Source organism: Taeniopygia guttata, chromosome 8 (genome assembly GCF_048771995.1).
Source record: "Taeniopygia guttata chromosome 8, bTaeGut7.mat, whole genome shotgun sequence".
In the NCBI taxonomy this organism is placed as follows: Eukaryota; Metazoa; Chordata; class Aves; order Passeriformes; family Estrildidae; genus Taeniopygia; species Taeniopygia guttata.
Window position 1 is genome coordinate 6088197 of NC_133033.1, and position 19918 is coordinate 6108114.

General features: G+C 39.3%; 1 protein-coding gene across 5 annotated transcripts in view; it reads left to right on the forward strand.

Moving 5' to 3' along the window:
• The window catches only part of TTC39A (tetratricopeptide repeat domain 39A), a 50853-nt gene that overhangs the window by 19521 nt on the left and 11414 nt on the right, over positions 1-19918 (forward strand). For 4 of the 5 annotated variants that reach the window (XM_030279294.4, XM_072932930.1, XM_030279292.4 and 1 more), the window contains exons 6-17: positions 1350-1414; positions 2739-2838; positions 3735-3800; positions 9725-9833; positions 10440-10507; positions 10637-10696; positions 11460-11621; positions 13220-13311; positions 14264-14384; positions 16902-17013; positions 18865-18979; positions 19671-19787. In XM_030279294.4, the coding sequence (XP_030135154.2) occupies positions 1350-1414; positions 2739-2838; positions 3735-3800; positions 9725-9833; positions 10440-10507; positions 10637-10696; positions 11460-11621; positions 13220-13311; positions 14264-14384; positions 16902-17013; positions 18865-18979; positions 19671-19787 (1187 nt within the window). Of the gene's footprint in view, positions 1-1349; positions 1415-2738; positions 2839-3734; positions 3801-9724; positions 9834-10439; positions 10508-10636; positions 10697-11459; positions 11622-13219; positions 13312-14020; positions 14099-14263; positions 14389-16901; positions 17014-18864; positions 18980-19670; positions 19788-19918 lie in introns of those variants that run through there. The other variant, XM_072932931.1, reaches the window with a different exon arrangement.

Below are 19918 nucleotides of genomic sequence, written 5' to 3' on the forward strand. Positions count from 1 at the left end.
TCCATTTTCCTTTGGGATGAGTAGCCTCTGGCACTGGGGCAGTTTGAGTGAGCTCTGAAACTATGGAAGGAAGACTTTTGACAGCTTCTCTGTTATGTCTATAAGAAGGAGCATTTTAAAGCAGTGTCTCTGGGTTTTAAGCACTGTATTTGTTTATGAAAATGTTTATAGAAACATGAGATTTAAGAGTACAAAACCAATTTCTTGTCCTCTTTTGCAAAGGCCTCTTTGCTTCCTATTCTCTTCTGCATTTAATTTTTCATGAACACATAAACTAGTTGAAAAATTAAATAGAGGCACTTGGTTCCAACAGCTACTGAAGTGGGTTAGTTTTGATGCTTAGTAAAAATGATCAAATCCAGTTGAAAACACATAACATATAGTCTCAGCATTTTTCAAGGGCTGAAAAATTCTCACATTGGTATCCCTGTTGTTGGTATAATTCTGAGTGTAAACATTTTAAAACCCATCTTCCTTCCTTGTTCCACTTGCCAGTCAAAGGAAAATATAACTGAACCTTTACACATGGCTGGGTGTGCTGCACCCCCCAATATGCTGTACTTAGTTAGTACATCTAATTAATTCATCTAAACCATTTCTCCACAATGTCCTCTTACGATTTTTCTGTGATAGTATCCTCTGTTAAAACACATGTAGGCTCTCTGTCTTAAAGTAACAGCAGACATCAAAACAAACCAGAATGACATATTATATAAGTGAGGCCAGAAAGTGCCTCCAAAAAGTTATGAAACAAAAGACCCTCTAAATAATGGTCTCCCAGATACTTTGCTGTAATTTATCAGTTTATTATAGTTTATCATGTAACATGTTATCTTCCTAGTATGGATCTTATTTATAGATATGAATATTCAAACAATAAAGAACATATCCTGCATAATTTTACTGACCCTGCTTCACTCTTAGGATATGAAGCTGTATTCTGCAGACTCTTGAGGACAGGCAATTTACATGTGAACATTTCCTGGCTCAGCACCAGATACATCCTAACTACACTCAATTACAAATGAGAGAAAGCTATTTTTTGAAAGAGCCACAAATGCATGTAATTTAGGTGAATCTATTAGCTGAGTCCCTGTGTTCATTAATACAAATTCAAAGGTGGCGAGCTAAACTGTTCACAGAAAGCATTAAAATAAAATGCCTGTGTCTAAACAGAGTAAAAAATATTTTAATATAGAAGGGAAATCTAAATCCATGTATTATGTCTTAGAGGCTTATATTGTCTGTGTCATGCTGGTTATGTTTCAGGTGTGTATTCATCTTCAGAAGACAAGAGCCCTTTATAGTGCTTACAAATTCATATTACTCATGTGTTTCCATTCCAACAGGATGAGAATATGGTCAGCTTCATAAAAGGAGGCATCAAAGTCCGCAACAGTTACCAAACCTACAGGTGAGTCAGAGGGATGATGTCATTAAGTGCACTCTATCAGTAAAAAGTGCTGCTGGTTAAACGATCCAATTCACAAATTCATTACTGTTCTATTTATTGAGTCTTTATTATGGACCTCATGTCTACAGATTTCTTCAGCCTGAACAGATTCTTCCTTTGCATAACGAAGGACATTAACATTATGTTTGATTTGGATTCTACTTCAAGTACTATATCCTTGAAATTATGTCCAAAAAGTAACTGTTCTAAATTATGTACTGTTCATTGTGTCAGCATAGCAGAATTTGCAAGTCTTGTAGGCTTTAGGCATAATGAAATGGCATTTATTTATAGTACCAGCTGCAGCTTTTTGGAGCATTTAATACCAGTAACTGAAGTACAGTAAAAAGTGAAGGCTAAATATGTATTTATTTATTTTAGAATTATAAATTTTGATTCAGAGTGGGCACAAAATGTCTTGTGTCCAGCAGACATAAAACAGCATCAAGTCCAGGTTCTCCAGAAGTCCTGGAAGGGAGAGAGATGACAGTGTCCATATTTGTATGGGTTGAAGGTGTCTCTACATGCAGGTCCAGAAGACTACACTTACAGGAAATAATGCTGGGTCTGTTGGCAACACACAATCAAAAAAATGGGACAGCCTGAACACAAATGCATGCTTCTATTTTTTCCAGTGTTTTTCCTCTCCTAATAATTAACAAAATAAACTAAAACAGTAGTGTAAAAACCACATAGCTATAGAAAGCTTGGAGGCAAATTGATTTCAAACTGAGCTGGATTATGTGGGAAATAAAGGGACACTACAAAGCTGAGACGTATAAAAGTTAGAAAAATGAGTGAAAGTAATTTCTGATGCATCTGCCCACTTTGGAATATTTATTACCATTGTCTTTTCCTATGTAAAACAAAATATTCTTTTGAACATGCAGGCAGTCCAGGGATTAGTGACACTCAAGTTCAATTTGCTAATTTAAATTTAAGGCTTGTGCACTGCTCCATCATCTTGATTTGCAGTGGCAAAGTTTGGTGATGCTCCCAACAGCCATCCTTGAAACATTTTCAGTCTGAAATGTAGTTGAATATTGACTGTGCCTGTTTGACAGGAATTCCTCTCCAGAATTCCATGGTTTTCAATTGATAGTAATGTGACAGAAAATATTTGTTGATAAATCCAGCAAAATGTAAATTTTGTTCACTTGAGTGAGATGACAAATTGGCCTTTTATAAACTGCTCTGTAGTTCAAGGTAATGGGTTACTTTCTTACTGAAGTATAATTAAACGTGTTATTTACTGACACTGTAACAGAGTCTTGTGCATTTCCAGGGAGTTGGACAGTCTCATACAGTCCCCACATTATGTCAAAGGAGAGAACCATCTTCATTTTGAGGGAGGTGTAAAACTTGGAGTTGGAGCATTTAACCTGGTATGTACCAACACTCTAATCCTGAGCTGGTGTCCTGCTACCTCCTGAAAATGACCATAACTTGAATTCCTAAGAAGTTCTCCTGGCATCATGTGGATCACTTGGCTAAAATTAGTGTGTGCTCTGACAGTGCAGGATCCCAGTGTGTGGGCTGAGAACATCAGATCATTACACTTCAGAAATAAAGAGATTGTTGCCCACAGCATGGCATGAAGGCACAGAGAAGCCTTGCCCAGGAGCACCAGTTGCCTCTGCCTGTCGAATTCCACTTACTCTTTACCTGACACTTGGAAAACTACCAGGATCTAGGCTGTTAGCAGGGCAGCTGGAAGGGGTGGGGTACATGAATGAAGTTTGAGGTGCTGCTCCAGCCACAGTTGGCTGTTGTTGCTTGTGTTCTGGCCAAAAAGCAGGTGAGCAAATGGTGCAAGATGGTTCCTGGGGAAGGACTGACCCAGAGATCATGAGAGTGGATGTGGTTGTCCAGGGGATGGGCTGCAGAAAGTGCCTGGAGCTTTCTTTTACTTACATTGCTTTGCATGAGTCTGGCACATGCCAAATATTGTACTTACTGCACAAAGAACAAATATGGACTGTGATATGAACCCAGCATTTCTGAAACATCCAAGGAGTGCTGGAGTTACTAAGCATGTGCTGTGTAAACATATTTCTGTGTAGGGTATCCTGGAGACACAAGGTGCCTATATTAAATATTTTTCTGTCTAAATTGTTCATAAAATACAGCAGGTGTATACATTTACCCTGAAAAAATGTCATATAGAGATGATTTTAGTAATTTTATTAATTATTTCTTGTGTTTGGAAAAATTGTAGGAGGCCATTGGTAGCTGAAAGGCAGAGTCTGTTACTGCATAAATCTTACATTTTTCCCTGTAGACATTGTCCATGTTTCCTGCACGGATTCTGAGATTACTGGAGTTTGTTGGATTTTCTGGGAATAAGGTAAATGTGAACTAAATATTATTGGTACGTTCCCCTCGCTCTTAAATTAAAAAACAGAGGCAGGAGTTTCTCTCTTCTCCCTTGCATTAGCTGTAACCCTCTGGTATCACACATGTGCACTGTGGCACTGATGCTTTCATGCAACTCGGTTTTCTTTATATGTTTTTGCTGAACTATTGCACTTGAAAGGTTGTCATACCATTGTTCAGTGTTGAAACAGTTGTGAAACATGCTAAAGGCAATGGCTAATACAAGGGTGTTAACATATTTAGGTTTTTAGTTACTGGTCTTTTGATGTAGGCTTGTGCTCTGAAATCTGTAGCCAAAAGTGTATTCCTAGCCTTCAGTATATCTGCATAGCTTCCTTGGTAGCAACTGTCATTATGGGGTCTGAATGTCCCTGACAGGTTCTTGCATGACAGGGGAAAACAAAAATCTATTTTATTTCTGGTTTAATAGCAACTGGAGTAAGTGCTTTTTTTGCCTGTAAACAGTCTGACCAACCAGTTTGAGCAAGATGTTTAAGGAAGGAAGTTCAGTAATGAGCACCAGAAAACTCACTCTTTTATAATACTTTATATTTACAAAACATGTTTTAAGGAGAAAAGTGTCTTTTTTATCAGAGCTGAAGCCTTACATGGCAGGTGAATGACTGTCATCACCATTTTATTGGTTTAGAGGAAGGATCTTATATCTGAAATTAAAATGTCTTATTTAAAAGCAAGGAGCAGAGTGTAGATTACAATTTAGAAATTTCCAGGAGCAGATCAGAAGCTATTTCACAGTAGTAAAGGCAAAAATCAAATAGTTCTACCTGTCAGTTTCAACAACAGAGCATTTAAAGCAAAATAATCTCTTAGAAATGTAAAGGCAATTCACGTACCAGCAGAGTTCTGAGAATACTTTGGTAAATGCTCATCTTACTCCTGCAGATGGAAATTGTCCCTCCAATTAAGTTTTTATTTGGCCCTGGGATTTCTTGTATAGCTGTGAGTGGGCTGATATTTGTGTTGATGAGTCAGCTCCTAATACAGTTTCTTAATAACTCACTGAAGCATGACCTAGATTACCATAAATTTGAGCAAAACCCTGTTGTCTGCACACCGTACAAAGGAGCATTTTAAACATGTTGATCAAAGTTCATTGATCACAATGAATTTATTTGTTGAAAAATTTATTTTAACACCCTAAAAAAGACTTTCTGCATTTAACATTTGTAAATCAGGTGCCTAAAGCCAAAAGCAAAATTGCAATTGCGTGTGCAGTCCTTTCTAGTGGTGGTTTTCCAAAGTTTCCAACAAGACAATGTACAGGAATCTAGAGGGTGAAAGAAGCAGTGACAGAGGAGGAGTAGAAAGTCTGTTCATCTGTGCTTCACTTGTCCAGGAGTTTTTCATACACCTGTGTTTGATGCTGCAGCCTTTTCCTTTAAATGCTTACTCTGAGTATCAGATTGTGCAGCAGAGTCATGGTTAGTGCCTTGAGCTGTTTACAGATTACCTGGGAGAGCTGTAGTGCACTGCAGGACAGCTTGATTTTGGTGTGGGTCACATGTTTATTAAAACTGGATATAAATTTGCATTGTGTGATCCTCCACAATACCAACCTGCCTCAAAGCCAGCACATTTGCCCCTGGGGACTCTCCTTTATCTCTGAGTCATGTCATGGCAAACAGCAAATGAGGACATGCCCAAGGCTCCAGCACTTCCTAAGCCATTTGCAAGCTCTGTGGACATTATGATCAACTTAACAGCAGTCTGGAGTCTCAAAATAGTAGGTGAGATAAGATCAAGAAAATATAAAAAATAACCTGAAGCCGTGTTTGTTCCCTTCCAGTCCAAGATGTGCCAGCTGTGCCCTTCGCACTGTTTAAGCTCCTTTCCCTTGCATCATTACTCAGATCATGGGCTTATCTGTGTTTAGTAGCACAGGCCCCACATTTGGGCAGTGAAGGTGAGTGCAGTTTTGCCCAGTTTTGAGGGAAGAGCCTCGTGGGCAGAGATGTGTCAGGCACCCTGTGCTGGGGAGCACAGCAGCCTCACTGGGCAGTAGGTGGAGTGTGTGTCCCATCTGCACTTGGGTGTTGAACCGTGACTAACCTGTGACGCCAGAGCAGGAGACTCCTTGCACTGTCTCCCTGCAAGCCTGAGCCCTCCCCACTGCCTCCTCTGCCAGCTCTCAGGCTAATATTTACTCTTCTGCTTATTTTATAGGTGATTACAAATGCTGTGCTGCTAAACTCTAGAACAGTTTGATGTGAGCCTACCATATGTTAAGTGCAATTTGTCAGGGGGTCAGATGACAGCATGATTTCATGAGAAGGCAGGAAAACTGTCAGATAGAACCAATTTCTTTCAAATTATACTTTTTTTTTTTTTTTAATGTGGGAGGACATTTTTCCCAAAGCTTAAGAATACTCTTGATGTGTCAGTTTCTAATAAATTGAATTCCAGTTTCTCTCTAAGCATCTCTTTTGAATTGCATTTTGGTCTCTTCAAGTTTTACATGAAGCTTAAATCTAATATTATTTAATGATATACATTCAAGTGCCCTGTTTATCAGCTTAATTAGTCAGTTGTTTGTAAAGCTGTTAGTAGTACCCATCCTCCTTGCTAAACCTGCAGCAATGTGGTCAAGCCATGGGATATGAAAAATGACCCTGCTTTTGCCTTCATTGCCAAGATCCCAAGTTAAAAGAATGTTTTAAAAATAACATCCAAGAACTTTTGCTTCAGGAAAGTCGATGGGTTTTAGTCAGTAACAGCTGAAATAAATATGAACCAGTCTCAGTGTTGTCTGATAATGATTTTGAGCATTGTCCTTATTCATCCTGCAGTTGCTGTGGGAATCCCCAGTGCTCACGTGGGGAGTCCTGAATGAACTAGATTGGATTGAGACAAGAATTAAATTGATCCTGAATTGGATGTCTTGGGACAAGAAATGAATCAATAAAATACTGATATACTATAATGTAGTGACAGTCTTGGGATTTAGATTGTGGGATGTCATGAGGGACTTGCACAGAATGCTGAGAGTCACCACACTGGATCATGTCTGCTCTGTGTTCTACCTTATATCCTTCATGTTTTGTGTTAGTGTCAATTAGGGAAATTACAAAAATATTTCTCTGGAAAAATTGTGAACACTTGCTGCCTTGACACCTGTTTTATATTCACCAAATGCCCTGTAATGGACTTTGTCTGGAGGCTCGTTCCTGGTGTTCTGGGATTGCTTCTGTCACTTGTGACGTAGGTGTGGGAGATAGTTATGGGTCATTTATGGTTAGAAGGTGTGTCCTGACAATTAAGTGTAATGTACTCACCGCGCCAGTCCCTAAGGGAGTGCAGTGTGTGTGCAGAGTTACTCCTCAGGCTCAAGTAGCTGCTTGTGATTTGGTTCCCAGATCCTCAGTCTGATCCCAGAGAGCCTTACACTGTCCAGCTCCTGGCACTCCCTTGGCTGATGGGGATTGTTGGCTAATCCCTGTAGGCTCCCTGTGGAGAAAGGGTGGTGCTTGAAAGGTGATTCATGTGCCTGATCCAGGGTGCTGTGCCAAACTCTTCCTTGGAGGAGCACCTCTGCCTCAGCCAGACACAGAGGGAGCCTCGGGAGGCCAGCTAGGGAGTGTGGGATGTAAAACATGGCTCCCAGTCACACCCTTCATATTCCTATTTTCTGGGTACCCCATTGTAAGAAGCCGTTTGCAAGAGGTTTTTTTGAGAAGAAGCAGCTTTGCTGCAGTGTATTCTACAAGCAAGTATTAAAATACTAACAGCTACTTCTAGATTTATTTAGGCTGTGTCTTCTACTGATTGTTATTACTTTAATACAGAAAGTTTTGGATATTCAGGTGGCAGAGTGAAAAGTAAACATACTTTTATACCTCTGCTGGACTAAATGGGTTTATGGACATTCCACACAGTGAACTAACTTGCTCAGTGAGCTCCTCATGCCTGTATAACTACTCAGTTCAAGCATTTAGAATTAAGGGTGTCAGATTTGCAGCCCTTTTCTGATGAATGGGCAATATTCTTAATCCAGTTACTGCTATCCAGGATGTAGTCCTGTGTAACGTGTGTGGATTCATTCCTTGTCCATACAGATTATTACTTTAGTGTTTGGCTGCACTCAAATATGCTTTTGAGACTAAAACATAATTGAGATCAACTTGACAAATGTTACATTATTTTATATGACAAACAAAGTCTATTTGAATCATTCTTAGTGCTATTCACATTCATTATGTATATTTAATATGGAAGATACTGTAAGGCCTAGTGTCAGTAAAGGCTCACTGATATGTCAAACCTGAAGATTTTTCATTGCAAAAAAATGTACGTTGGAAATGTACTTTGGAAAATTTTTTTGCCAAAATTCATTCCACAGAACGTTTTGTTTTACTTCTATCTTGAAGCGCTACTTTGTAAAAATACAAATATTTGTGGGTTTCATCTGGACAGTTTGAAGAAGCTGAATATATAATATTTTGTTACTTATTTGTATCCATCAAACTTTTCCTCTCAGCAAAAAATGAAGCTGGTTTGATTTTGCTAAGTACTTGATTTCCATTAAGTCACTGATTTTCTGTAATGATTTTACTATCTTTGAATTTCTTTTGTAGTGGCATGCAAGTCAGTATTTTCATTATTTAGAACTACTAGATATTATAATAATTGATCTGCAAATATGAGTAATATTTTTCCTTGTAGCAGTAATTAATGTAATACATTGAATTTTCAAAATAAAAACAGAGAAGCAAAATCACAACCTCCCCTATATTTATGTGAAAACAATTAACTGCACTAGTTAATTGCAAAAATAGATGTCTGAGAAAAATGAGAATATGATTACAGGCTTCAGTGTTTACACAGTAAGCAATAGAGGCGTGGTGCTGTAACACCCCTCAGTCAACAAGGGCACACAAAAGATGTAAATCTGTGCTGGGATCCTGCTCTGAGGGCTCTCCCTGATGCCCTTCCTGGTGCCTCTGATAGATCCCTCAGGGTTCCTGTTTATAGTGTAACTGGTTTGAAAAGGTGTCCTTGTAGTCACACACATCGAGTTCCATTGACCTTCCAGTGCAGTGATGGAGTAACTTTTAAACAGATTTTGTCCCAGAACACAGTGGATGTCTTACTGTGCATATTTAAAAGTAGGAAGATCTCTTGTTTGATACATTTGCATATTTATATTCTTGCTGTTGATATCCTGGAACTAGTCCTAGAATGGGCTGATAAATGCTCTTGCCTCAGGAACTTGAATTCCTGAAGTTGGTTATCCATCATGCTGTCATTGACTATGAACACACTGTTATACTTGATTGCTTTAGTTCTTTCCAAAGGGAACAGAAATACTCTTCTTTTCATCATATTTTTCCACTGGTAATAGTGGGCCAACATCATTGCAAAGCTCCTTTTGTTCTTGGCATACTTTAAAATGTCTTTTTGCCCTGACATCTTTTGCTCTGCTTGTTGCAGATTTTATTTTCTTGATACCTTTATCTCTTCTGTGCAGTGAACCACAGCAAACAAGAATACATTGTACAATGGTGATGTGTGGGTTTTGTTTTGTTTTGTTTTCAAAACCCTGTGTTTTGTTTCTGGAATGCTGTTTAGCAGCACTTGGAGCACAGCGATAAGTTGTTTTCTTATGTTAATCATGTACTACATCCCATGTTGCTGCTCTGTCACCAGGTGTTTTCCAGGCTAAGCAGTAACTCCATGAAAAACTATTAGATAAATGAATAGGTGTATTTTTATCTTTAATTGCTGTGTAAGCAATTAGTGCCTTTTGAGGAAATTTTCAGTGCTTTTTAGGGAATTTGGTGAGTGAGCAATCTGTAGCTGACCCTGCAGAATTTAAGCCAGCAAAGCACAGCCCTGGTTCTTTCCCAACACCTTGTCCCCCTCCCTGTGTTTGCACAGGAACATGGTCTGCTGCAGCTTCAAGAGGGAGCATCATCATACAGCTTTAGGTCGGTGCTGTGTACCATGCTGTTGCTTTGCTATCATACTTTCATGACCTTTGTGTTAGGTAAGATTGTTTATAATAACTCTTGGATTTGATTAGTTCTTGTGGGACACAAAGGGGGAAAAGATGACACCTATTTGTTGGTGAATTGTTTGTAACTAGATTAGGTGTAGGTCATTTATTGGCCATTTTACAGTAATGATCAGAACTGAAGAGCATGTTTTCACTTTCAAAATGGAGGTTTTTTTAACAGGTGAGAAGGGAGATACTGGGGATGGCCAAGAGAGTTGTGAGAACTAAAATCTGTTTTAGCCAGGTGCATTGTTGGGGAGGTTAAAATAATGACTGTAAGTAATAATTGCTTTGTTGACATTGGATTTTCTTTGGGAGGTGACAGCTTCCTGCTAATGTGTATTTCTGTATTATCTCCTGCTAAATTGTTCTACAAAATGTGTTTGTGCCTGAGTTTTCAAGTCAGGAAGCACAATGTTTTCAGGGCTTCCTGCTGCTGCCTTAGTGCAGCACCAGCCTGTATTTATGCCTTAGTGGAGAGAGGAACCAATATGTTGGCCAACTGAGCATAGAAAATCAGTTCTTGCATTCCTGTTCTCTTTTTTCTTTGCTTTGTTTTCTAACTATTTTTATCACTTGCATTTTTACACATTCTAGGGACAGGAAAAGGAAATGTTGAGGAGGCAGAAAAACTACTTAAGCCTTACTTGGCACGCTATCCAAAGGTAAAATGAACCATAATTTATTTGATGTGATCATTTAATGTTTTTGTGCCAAAATTGAAAGATCTAGACTGAATGGCCGGATTGAAAGCTGTTATAGAATACTTGTGTTTTTATTATTATTTATTACAGGGAGCCATATTCCTGTTTTTTGCAGGCAGGATAGAAACACTAAAGGGTAATATTGATGCGGTAAGTAATCATTTTGCTCTTAAGAAAGTAAATTTCAAAACCTTTGGAAAAATTCCTCCAGGAATGTTATTTCCTCTTTGGCTAATGCTTCCTCTGGCTTTGGCCTATATGTAATTTGTAGTTTATTAAATTACAAACAGGAATTTTGAACACTATTTTGACTTGTTTCTCCACCTCATTTTGCTACCCCTCTCAATTTCAGGTGATAATGTAGTCCACCAGGATTAATGACACAGTTTTGTCATTGTCATTCCCATCCTGCAGCATATTGTATCTTTAATGAGACCCAGTGGTAATCTTTTGCCTTCGGTGTGAACAGAGTCATAAAATAATTGAAACAATTATTAGGATGAAGAATGCATGTCCAAAATACTCTGAGACAGAGTATCAGCTGGTGTGCAGGGCAGTAGCTCCCTTGAAATGCATGAAAGTGTAACAATAAATGTCTGCTGAGCATCTGTCGCCTGCCTTCAGTTTCCTAATTTCCCAAGACACAAACATTCATTTTGAGTATGCTTAGAAAAATAACTTTAAGAGTGGGGAGCTCTGTGGCAGGGTACACTTGCTAAAATCAGCATGACTGTGTAGCCAAGAATCTCTTAGGTAAAGCAAACAATGTGATTTTGGGAAACACTGGGCTGGCAATAATTTGGGAGCTGCAGGAGCCGTGCAGGCAGATCCTGGAGCCCCAGTGTGTGTTACAGCTCCTCTGTCTGTGCATTTACACCTGACTAAGTCAGTGTTTGCAAATCTCTGTGTGCAGGCAGTCAATAGGTACGAGGAATGCTGTGAAGCTCAGCAGTACTGGAAGCAGTTCCATCACATGTGCTACTGGGAGCTGATGTGGTGCTTCACCTACAAGCGCCAGTGGAAGATGGCTTTTTTCTATGCAGACCTGCTGAGCAAGGAGAACACTTGGTCCAAGGTAAGTTCAGCAGAACAGGAGGGCAGGTGGCTTTGTAGTATCTATTGACTTTCAAGCAAATTGAGTTGATTTTTTGTAGCTTTGAAGGTGCAGACTGTAAGGTAAACCTGGCCTGCTGTGACTGCTACAGAATGATGTGAATTGCAAACATCCAAATCTGAACAGATGGTGGGCAAGCAGAAATCTTTTGGGCCCAACTGGTAGATGAATAGCAACTTGTTAAAGATGCTGTGTAGTGACTGGTTGTGTCATCAGATGTTGCAATTAATGGTGCAAGTTGCCATTTCTTTCATTATGCTCTGGATAAAAGCTCTTCTGCTGGTGAGTGAGGTTAGCCATGGTGGCGCCTCCAGGGTAATAAATACAATTAGAGGTGGTGCCTATCCCTGTGCATCTGGAAGGGAGGAGCTCTTCAATCCAGAGCCCTGGTAGCTTTCCTCCCTTTCTGTTTTCTTTTTGCCTTTTTAAAAATGGGGGTTATGTTTCCCCTATTCCAGTTACTGGGAATTTTCCTGAGCTGGCTTGACTTCAGAAATATTCTGGGCAGAGACTTAGCAACATCATTCACCATTTCCTTTGGGACCCATGAGCTTGTGCCGCTTCAGGTTCATTAGATGGTCTTGAACTCAAACTTCTCCTGCCCTGGGCAGTTCATCTCACGTTCTCTGCCTTTGCTTTCTGTGCCTTGGGCAGGGAGGGTGGGGACTGAGGGAAAAAAGTCAGAGTTCCTCAGCATTCTCCAGATCCTAGGTGAGTTTGTCTCCTGCTTTCTTCCAGAGAGGCCCCACATTTTCTCTAGTCTTCCTTGTATCACCAACACACCTATAGAGTCTTTCCTTGTTGCTCTTTCCATCCCTGGCCAGACATCAGGGCTTAAGTTTTCCTAACCTGATCCCTGGCTGTTCAAACAATTTTTCTGTGTTCCTCCCAGGCTACCTGTCCTTCCCTTCACCCTCTGTAGGTTTCCTTTTTGTCTGGAGTTTGTCCAGGAGATCCTTTTTCACTCACATGGGCCTCCAAGAGTTTTTGCCTGACTTCCTCTTTTTTTGGGATGCATTGCTCCTGGGCTTGGAGGAGGTGATGCTTGAATATTAACCAGATTTCATGGGCCCTCTTCCCTCCAGGGCTTTATCTCATGGGACTCTACCACACAGATCCCTGAAGAGGCCAAAGTCTGCTCTCCTGAACTCCAGGCAGTGACTGTTTTCTAGAACCTACTATTTGGGATATGTTGCCAAGTTGTGATGGGACAGAGACTGTATATTATTAGGTTTTTTCTCTGGGCATGACCTTATCTTAGGTTTTCTGGCATATGTTCCTAAGAGTATTAAAAACTTATTTTACTCAAGAATGAGGTTTGTTCTTGGAATTTGGACACAAACTATTGGCTGATATATACTAAGCAAACACATACATGATTTAAAAACAATATTCTACACTCACTTTCTAAAATACTTTCCTCTTACTTAAATTTTTGTAAGACTGTGAACAAAAGTAGCAACTGCTTCCCTTTATGTTGCTCTTTTGTGCTTTATATGAATAAAAGTGATGCTGCAAATTCATTTTTTCTGTATAGATATTCTTTGTTGCATTTTCAGGCTACTTACATTTACATGAAAGCTGCTTATCTCAGCATGTTTGGACCAGATGACTGCAGTCCTTTTGGAGACAGCGAAGTTGAATTATTTAGGTAAAATTTGCAAACTCACAGTTACAACAATTTACTACCTTTTCATGTCACAGTGTTGGGGGAACAGAGGCAAAATTATCATGCAAATAGCAATGGATTGCTGAGAAATTGCAGAGTTAAACATCCCTTAGACTAAAGTGGACCCTGAGTTCAGACAGCAGATTTCTCCTGGCCATACAGTGGCTGCTGCTGTTCCATGTAATACATTCTTTTTCAGTTACTTCCTTTAATCAAAATGGAATGTAGGATGTGAAAGCCTTCAATGGATTATGCTGCAAGATGTGTTCTTCCTTAGTGGGAGCATCAGCACAACTTGATTCTTGAATTCTGAGTCTCAGAGGAGTAAGACATAATTAAATGTGCAAGTAAATCTATGCATTATAAACACAGTGAGATAACCTCACTGTGTTAATGAAATGTTTAAGGTCAAAAAGGCTTGCTGGGGCAAAGAAAATTTGGTTACCTTAGGGTTTACGATTTTTATATGAAATCTAATATTTTTAAATGTGATTACATTACTCTTTTCAAGTTTTCTGTGTCTTTTGTAATCATTATAAACAGATTTCACTGAATTTCGAATAAATTATGAAGTGAATAGTTTTAGTCTTTGGGAGAATGGGGAGACAAAAGCTAGTTTGCCTCTTTCTTAGTCTGTGAAGAGAGATGAGCCCTTTATAAGTCAGGTGCATCATCTAATTTAATCTTTCAGTGGGGAAGAGTCCCTCTCCTCCTGCTTGATTAAAGAGGAAGCCTAGAGATAAACGTGCTCTGCATAAAGACAGCTTTTGTGAGTATGTATTGCTCAGCTTCCCCGAGGTAGCAATAGCCCAGTCTATAACAGCTTTTTAAAGTTCTCCTTGGTTTGATTTTTTTTGTTGTCTTGAAGTTTGAATGTCTTCATGTCAGAGGTTCACAGGGGGAAAATTCCTTATGTTTTCCTTTAAACTTTCAGGATTGTTCCCAGCCTGAAACTGAAAATTGCAGGGAAATCTCTGCCCACAGAAAAGTTTGCAATTCGGAAAGCACGACGGTATCTCTCTTCAAACCCTGTTCCTTTGCCTGTCCCGCCTTTGGTAAGTTAGAAATATCCACACACACCCCCTTTCCAACATATTTGTAATTTAGAGAAATAAACCCGAGATAATTGGAATAGTATCTTTCTGTGTTTCTGAGGTAAAACCTCTGCAGGAGACTGGAATGTTCCCAAAGCAAAGCCAGATGAATGCAAGGAATGCTGTAAAACTGGGGCATGCACCAGCCACAGGGAACTCAGCCAGCTGTTTGTGACACGTAAATGTGTTGCATGTGTAACTCATTATTCCAGCTATAGAGTAGCGTGCTCCCAACAGCTTTCTTTTGGTTCCCTTTGGAGGAACTGTGCCCTGGGTCTCTTCTGTCGTGTCACTTGCTAACAGAGCACTGTAAGGTACAAGGAGGGGTGGTGTCAAGGAAACAATGGATGGTTTGGGGCCCGCATGTAAGGAGCTGCTTAATGTGCCCTTGAATGTTTGCAGTTTGGTGCTCTCTAGAACAGCTCATGGGTGCTGGGATGAAATAACTGACTCCTTTGGCCACCCCAAAAAACTGCTGCAACTGCTGGGGTTTTTGTTTAATTTTTTTGTTCCTTGTAATTCTGTCCTGTCTCTGCTGCCAGTTGCATGAGACACCCATTGCACTTAGAAAAATCTGTCTGCAAAGAAAATGTAAAAAAGAGCACAAAAGGGTTTTGAGTCCAGGGATTTGCCAAGTCCAGTGGTGTTAACACTTGCAGTGCTTTCAGCTGTTGTGTTTTTAAGAAAGAGATGGATAATTAGTAAATACCCTTTAAGAAAATGCCAGAACAGGGAAAGCCTCTTGGAGCCAACTCCCCAGCCTACCAGGGGTACGTGACACTGAAATAGTTGTTACAGCAGAACATGGGTAGTCACCAGGGGCCACGTTCCCCTAGTAAGACTGAAGTGAGAGAAATAATTAGGTTACTTTGATGTGCCTTTCAGGTTTCAGAGAGAAAGGAGTGTACACACCTGGGGTTTGGCTGGGCTATCCTGATGGGATTTTGGCAGAGCAGGTTTCTGTACCAGGAGCTCTCTGGCTGGGCACATCCTTGGCTGCTGTGCAGTTACATTTCCGAGGCAGCAGATGCCGCAGCTGAACAGATAAAAGCACTTTATAGATGTGGAACTGGGGACAGAATCTCATCTCCAGGATTTCTCTTTTCATTATCAGGAGACTTACTGGAAAGAGTGAGTCCTCAAGCAAGCCTTAGCTCAGAGATATAGCTTGAATAAATGTGGTTTGAATACTTCTGTTTGAAAACCATGTTAATGAATCTGCACCAGCTCCAGTAAGCTCAGCACAGGTTTTCCAATGAACAGAGACCAGATGGTGAAAGCAACAGTGACTGGGGTTAACAGGCTGTTTCAGCTATTCTAGCCTGACAGCTTTTTGTGCCACAGTTCCACAATTCAGTTGTTCTATATAGAAATTTTATCCAAATGCTTTAAATTATCACCCACAGATAAGGTCATATAAATAAATAGAATAAATATGTCACACACTGATCTCTTCTCTCTGGTGATCAGTGACAGGGCCTGAGGGAATGACTTGAAGCTGTGTCAGAGAAGGTTAGGTTGGATATTAGGTAAAGGTTCAGCCACCCCAGAGGATGGTTGGGCACTAAACAGGCTCCCCAGGTAATGATCACAGCACCAGCCTGACAGAACTCAAGCTTTTGGACAACACTCTCAGGCACAGGGTGGGGTTCTTGGGTTGCTATTGGGTTGCTATTGCTATCCACCACAATCCTGGTGGGTCCCTTCCAGCTCAGGATGTTCTGTGATTTTATGATTAAATAATGTCGTGAAGGCCAGTTGTAAGTTATATAATATTTTCATCTTTTGCTTTGTGATTGGCAGTAGAAATGGGCACATTTGGTGATATACTCTAAGAACCCAAATAGCAAATAGGAATTCAGCCAACAGTTTTTAATAAAACTTACTCTAAAGACAGTTGAATAATAAGGAAGTTGTTTTCTTTGGGAACATCAAACAAACCTGAGGAACTTTAAGAAGTTTGCAGTTCAGATTTAAAATTCTGTCTGTTTGAAACTTGGCTTAAAGGTTAGAGGGTTTGGTTTTCTTTTTGGCTTGTTTTACTCTCCTGAGATTTCATAATTTTTCTGAGGAAGCAGTGCATTGCAGTTATTTATGGGTATTACTGCCTTTGCTAGGATAGAACCGAAAAAAAGAGAAAACCTTAATGAAGAGACAATTAACCATGTGCCATGACTGGTTTGGGTCTGTTTTGTTGGTACTTGCCTTCTTCTATAAGTGAGAATGTGTTTGCATTCTGTTCAAGCAATTTCCTTTGCATTGTTAGCTGTAAGTGGCTCTTGAGGCATCTTCCAGGGCTAATTGGTTCTGAAAAACAGTGTAACAAGTTTTCAGTTGCAACGAAAATACATTTTGACAAACTGACTTTATTTGAGGAGCCTGTTACTGTTCCATCATGCAGAGATAAACTGAAGTATTTGACAACTACATTTATCCCGTGCTGTAATTAATGGTGCTGTCATTTCTCCCTGACCCCAGGAAATGATGTATATCTGGAATGGCTATGCTGTAATTGGAAAATGTCCCAACTTAACAGAAGGCATGTTAGAGACTTTAAATGAAGCAGAAGAAGCATTGGCAAGAAGTTCAGGTAACCAGTGATAGGGTTTAAGCAGTTACTGTACACTGCAATAGCTAGAGATATTATCTGTGAATAGGGACACACTCATTAGTAAAGTTAATTGGGTCACAGGAGGAACATGGATAATGAAACCATAAACTGTTTATGCAGATAGGAATATTTTTTATTTTTAATGTAGCAAGTATTTACAGTAATAGTAAGTGATTTTTCCATCCACAGGTGTGTGTTAGGAATGGTTTATGACGTGTGATAAAGGTCTGTTTATTTCGTTAGAACAACATCAGCATATTCATTGACTTTATTACTTGGATCCTGAAGATTTGTTGCCCTCATATTTTGTTACCCTCCATTTTGAAGGATAAATAGGAGAGGAGTTGAGTTTTTTTTTTAGAAGTGCTGTCAGTTTGTGTGTGACCTTTGGGTTGAATGTTCTGGTGTCACCAATGTGCTGCAGAAATGCAGGACACCAGGGATGGCCTTTCTGTCAATGAGCACAATATGGGATTGAACTGAAACTGCCTCTGCTACCACATTTTCTGTCAGTCTCTTAATTAGCTATCCATGAGAAAATTGAATTGGTGTTTATTTCTTGTCAGTCTTTCCCAGTTCTTGCGGGAGTGCAAGCAGTCTGCACTGCACTTGTCAGTTTTTCCTTGACCAATATTTGATCCTACTACTATTACATACAACCTTCCTGCAAAAGGATCAAGCCCCTGTTGACAAAGGAATATAGGCTAAAACACTGCATTGCAGTCTTTTCTAGGGCCTTGGATTTCTGTGCAGTGAGTTACACAAGATTTGAAAGGGTTGCCTGATAGACTGGCTAAAGTTATCTATATTTAATTAATTGAAAAAGAGAATGGGAAAATATTTTCAGTGAAGGTGACATCTTAGAAAAAGTCCTTTGACCTATTCACCTTCTTTGTCACACATTTTGTTTCATCATTTAAAATAAGTGAACTATTTCCCTGTTCCCTTTTTTTTCTTAGTAGGCAAATTGTGGCTAAGGCTGCATTTTGCAGGGATTTGTAGCAGATTCATGTTTGTAGAAGACTATGAGGACATATAATTGAAAAGTGGGGTATATTTTAAACATGCCAACAATTTAAAGTGTTGCCTGTTCAAAATATTGACTTGCTCTTTTCAGGCATATTTAATGAATTGGAAATGAGCAACCAAGCTGAATATTTTGCCTGTGAACATTTAAGTGTAAGCTGCCTGTATGGATTGGCTATGAAAAATCCAGCAGTTTTTTTGATGCATATTATGCATAAATTTTCTGATGGAGAAAGAGTGTTGATAGTAAGGATTTTGAACTAGGTGAAGCTGGTAAGACTCTAGGCTCTCAGAAGTATAGACTCCAAAGAAGGTATGGTAAGATGTGATGTACAGGTAGCAAAGTTTCACCTATTTTTATTTAGGCAAATGAAGGTGGAGAATTGACAAAATTCTTGCCCATGAATAGGTCCTGTCAAGTCAGGAAGCAAAAGAGCTGTACAGGGAAATAAAGGCAAAGGGCTGAGAGATTGTAAATTGGACTTCAGTATTTACAAAATGGACACCTTAAATTATTTCTTAGGTGTCAGAGCAGTAAGATTGTGGAATAGCTGTTCAGTGGGAGTAGGGAGGGAAAGAACAGCCCAACAACTTTTGGACAAAGTTCAATCAATTTATGAAAAGGTTGATATGTGTTTGTCTCTGCATTAACTTAAATTCACCATCTTTTTTTTTTTTTCCTATGTTTCAGTAGATAAACTGTACTCACACTTACCTTCAAAAAGTTTCCCTACTTTTTGGAGGAAACAGCAGGAAAGTCTGTTGTAGAGTTTTCTAAAATGTGCTGTTTACTTCCTGCTTCAGCTACAGAACTACTGGCAGATGACCGGTGTGTGATCAAGCTGTTAAAGGGATTATGCTTCAAGCATTTGGGCAAGATCTCAGAAGCAGAAGACCACTTTAATTACATCTATTTAAAGTAAGTTTTCATATCTGGCATGTAGGAGAGATCTTGAGTTTCAAGTAAGAGGAGATGCAACCATGATATGAATAGAAGGGAGAGGATTGCAGTATCTTTAGTGTTTGCTTCAAGGTATTTAAATTTTAATTTCCACTGTTATTAGCCATGTGTTGAAGAATATAAAATCTTCTGGTTTTATTTTATTTTTAAATAATTTTTGAAGTATTTTCTCCTTTTTGGAGGACTGTAGGTGCACACAATTTTTCAGATACCACTTAGCTTTTATTGCCCCCTTCCTCTTCCCAGTTAAGAAGAAGCTGTACCCAAAAATACAAATGCACTCTGCAGAGACAGGTGGGAGCATGATTACACTGGGACCTTCTGCGCATGATGTGGTGAATGACACCTCTTTTTGTCAGCTCACATGGATAGAGCTCATGATATTGTCATCTTTTCTGACATCTCCCTGATAATAAAGGCATTATTTTCTAATCCTGAGATTATACATACTGTGTAGGATGCTTATGCAAAATACACATTTAATAACCCAGAAGGAATCTTTGGATAGAGAACATGACAAGTGTTGTAATAGAGATTGATTGCTCCTTCTGATCTTAGCTAATCTCCTATTTATTTGTGTTTGGAGCTGTTAAATGGGGGAAACAATATATCATTTCAAGGTCTCTAGGCTATTTCTTTTCCAATGCAGTGAGAAGAAGATAAAATATGACCATTATCTAATTCCAAATGCCTTGCTGGAGCTGGCAATACTGTATCTGGACCAGGATAGAAGAGAAGAAGCAATAAAACTTCTGGAAAAAGCAAAGTAAGTGAAAAGGCTGTGTTGGTGTCTGATGGATCAGTTTGGTGTTTTACTGGTTACCAGGATGCAGAATAATTTCATTAATATAATGGAAACTCTTTTTTTTTTTCCAATGGGACCATGCATGCCTTAGT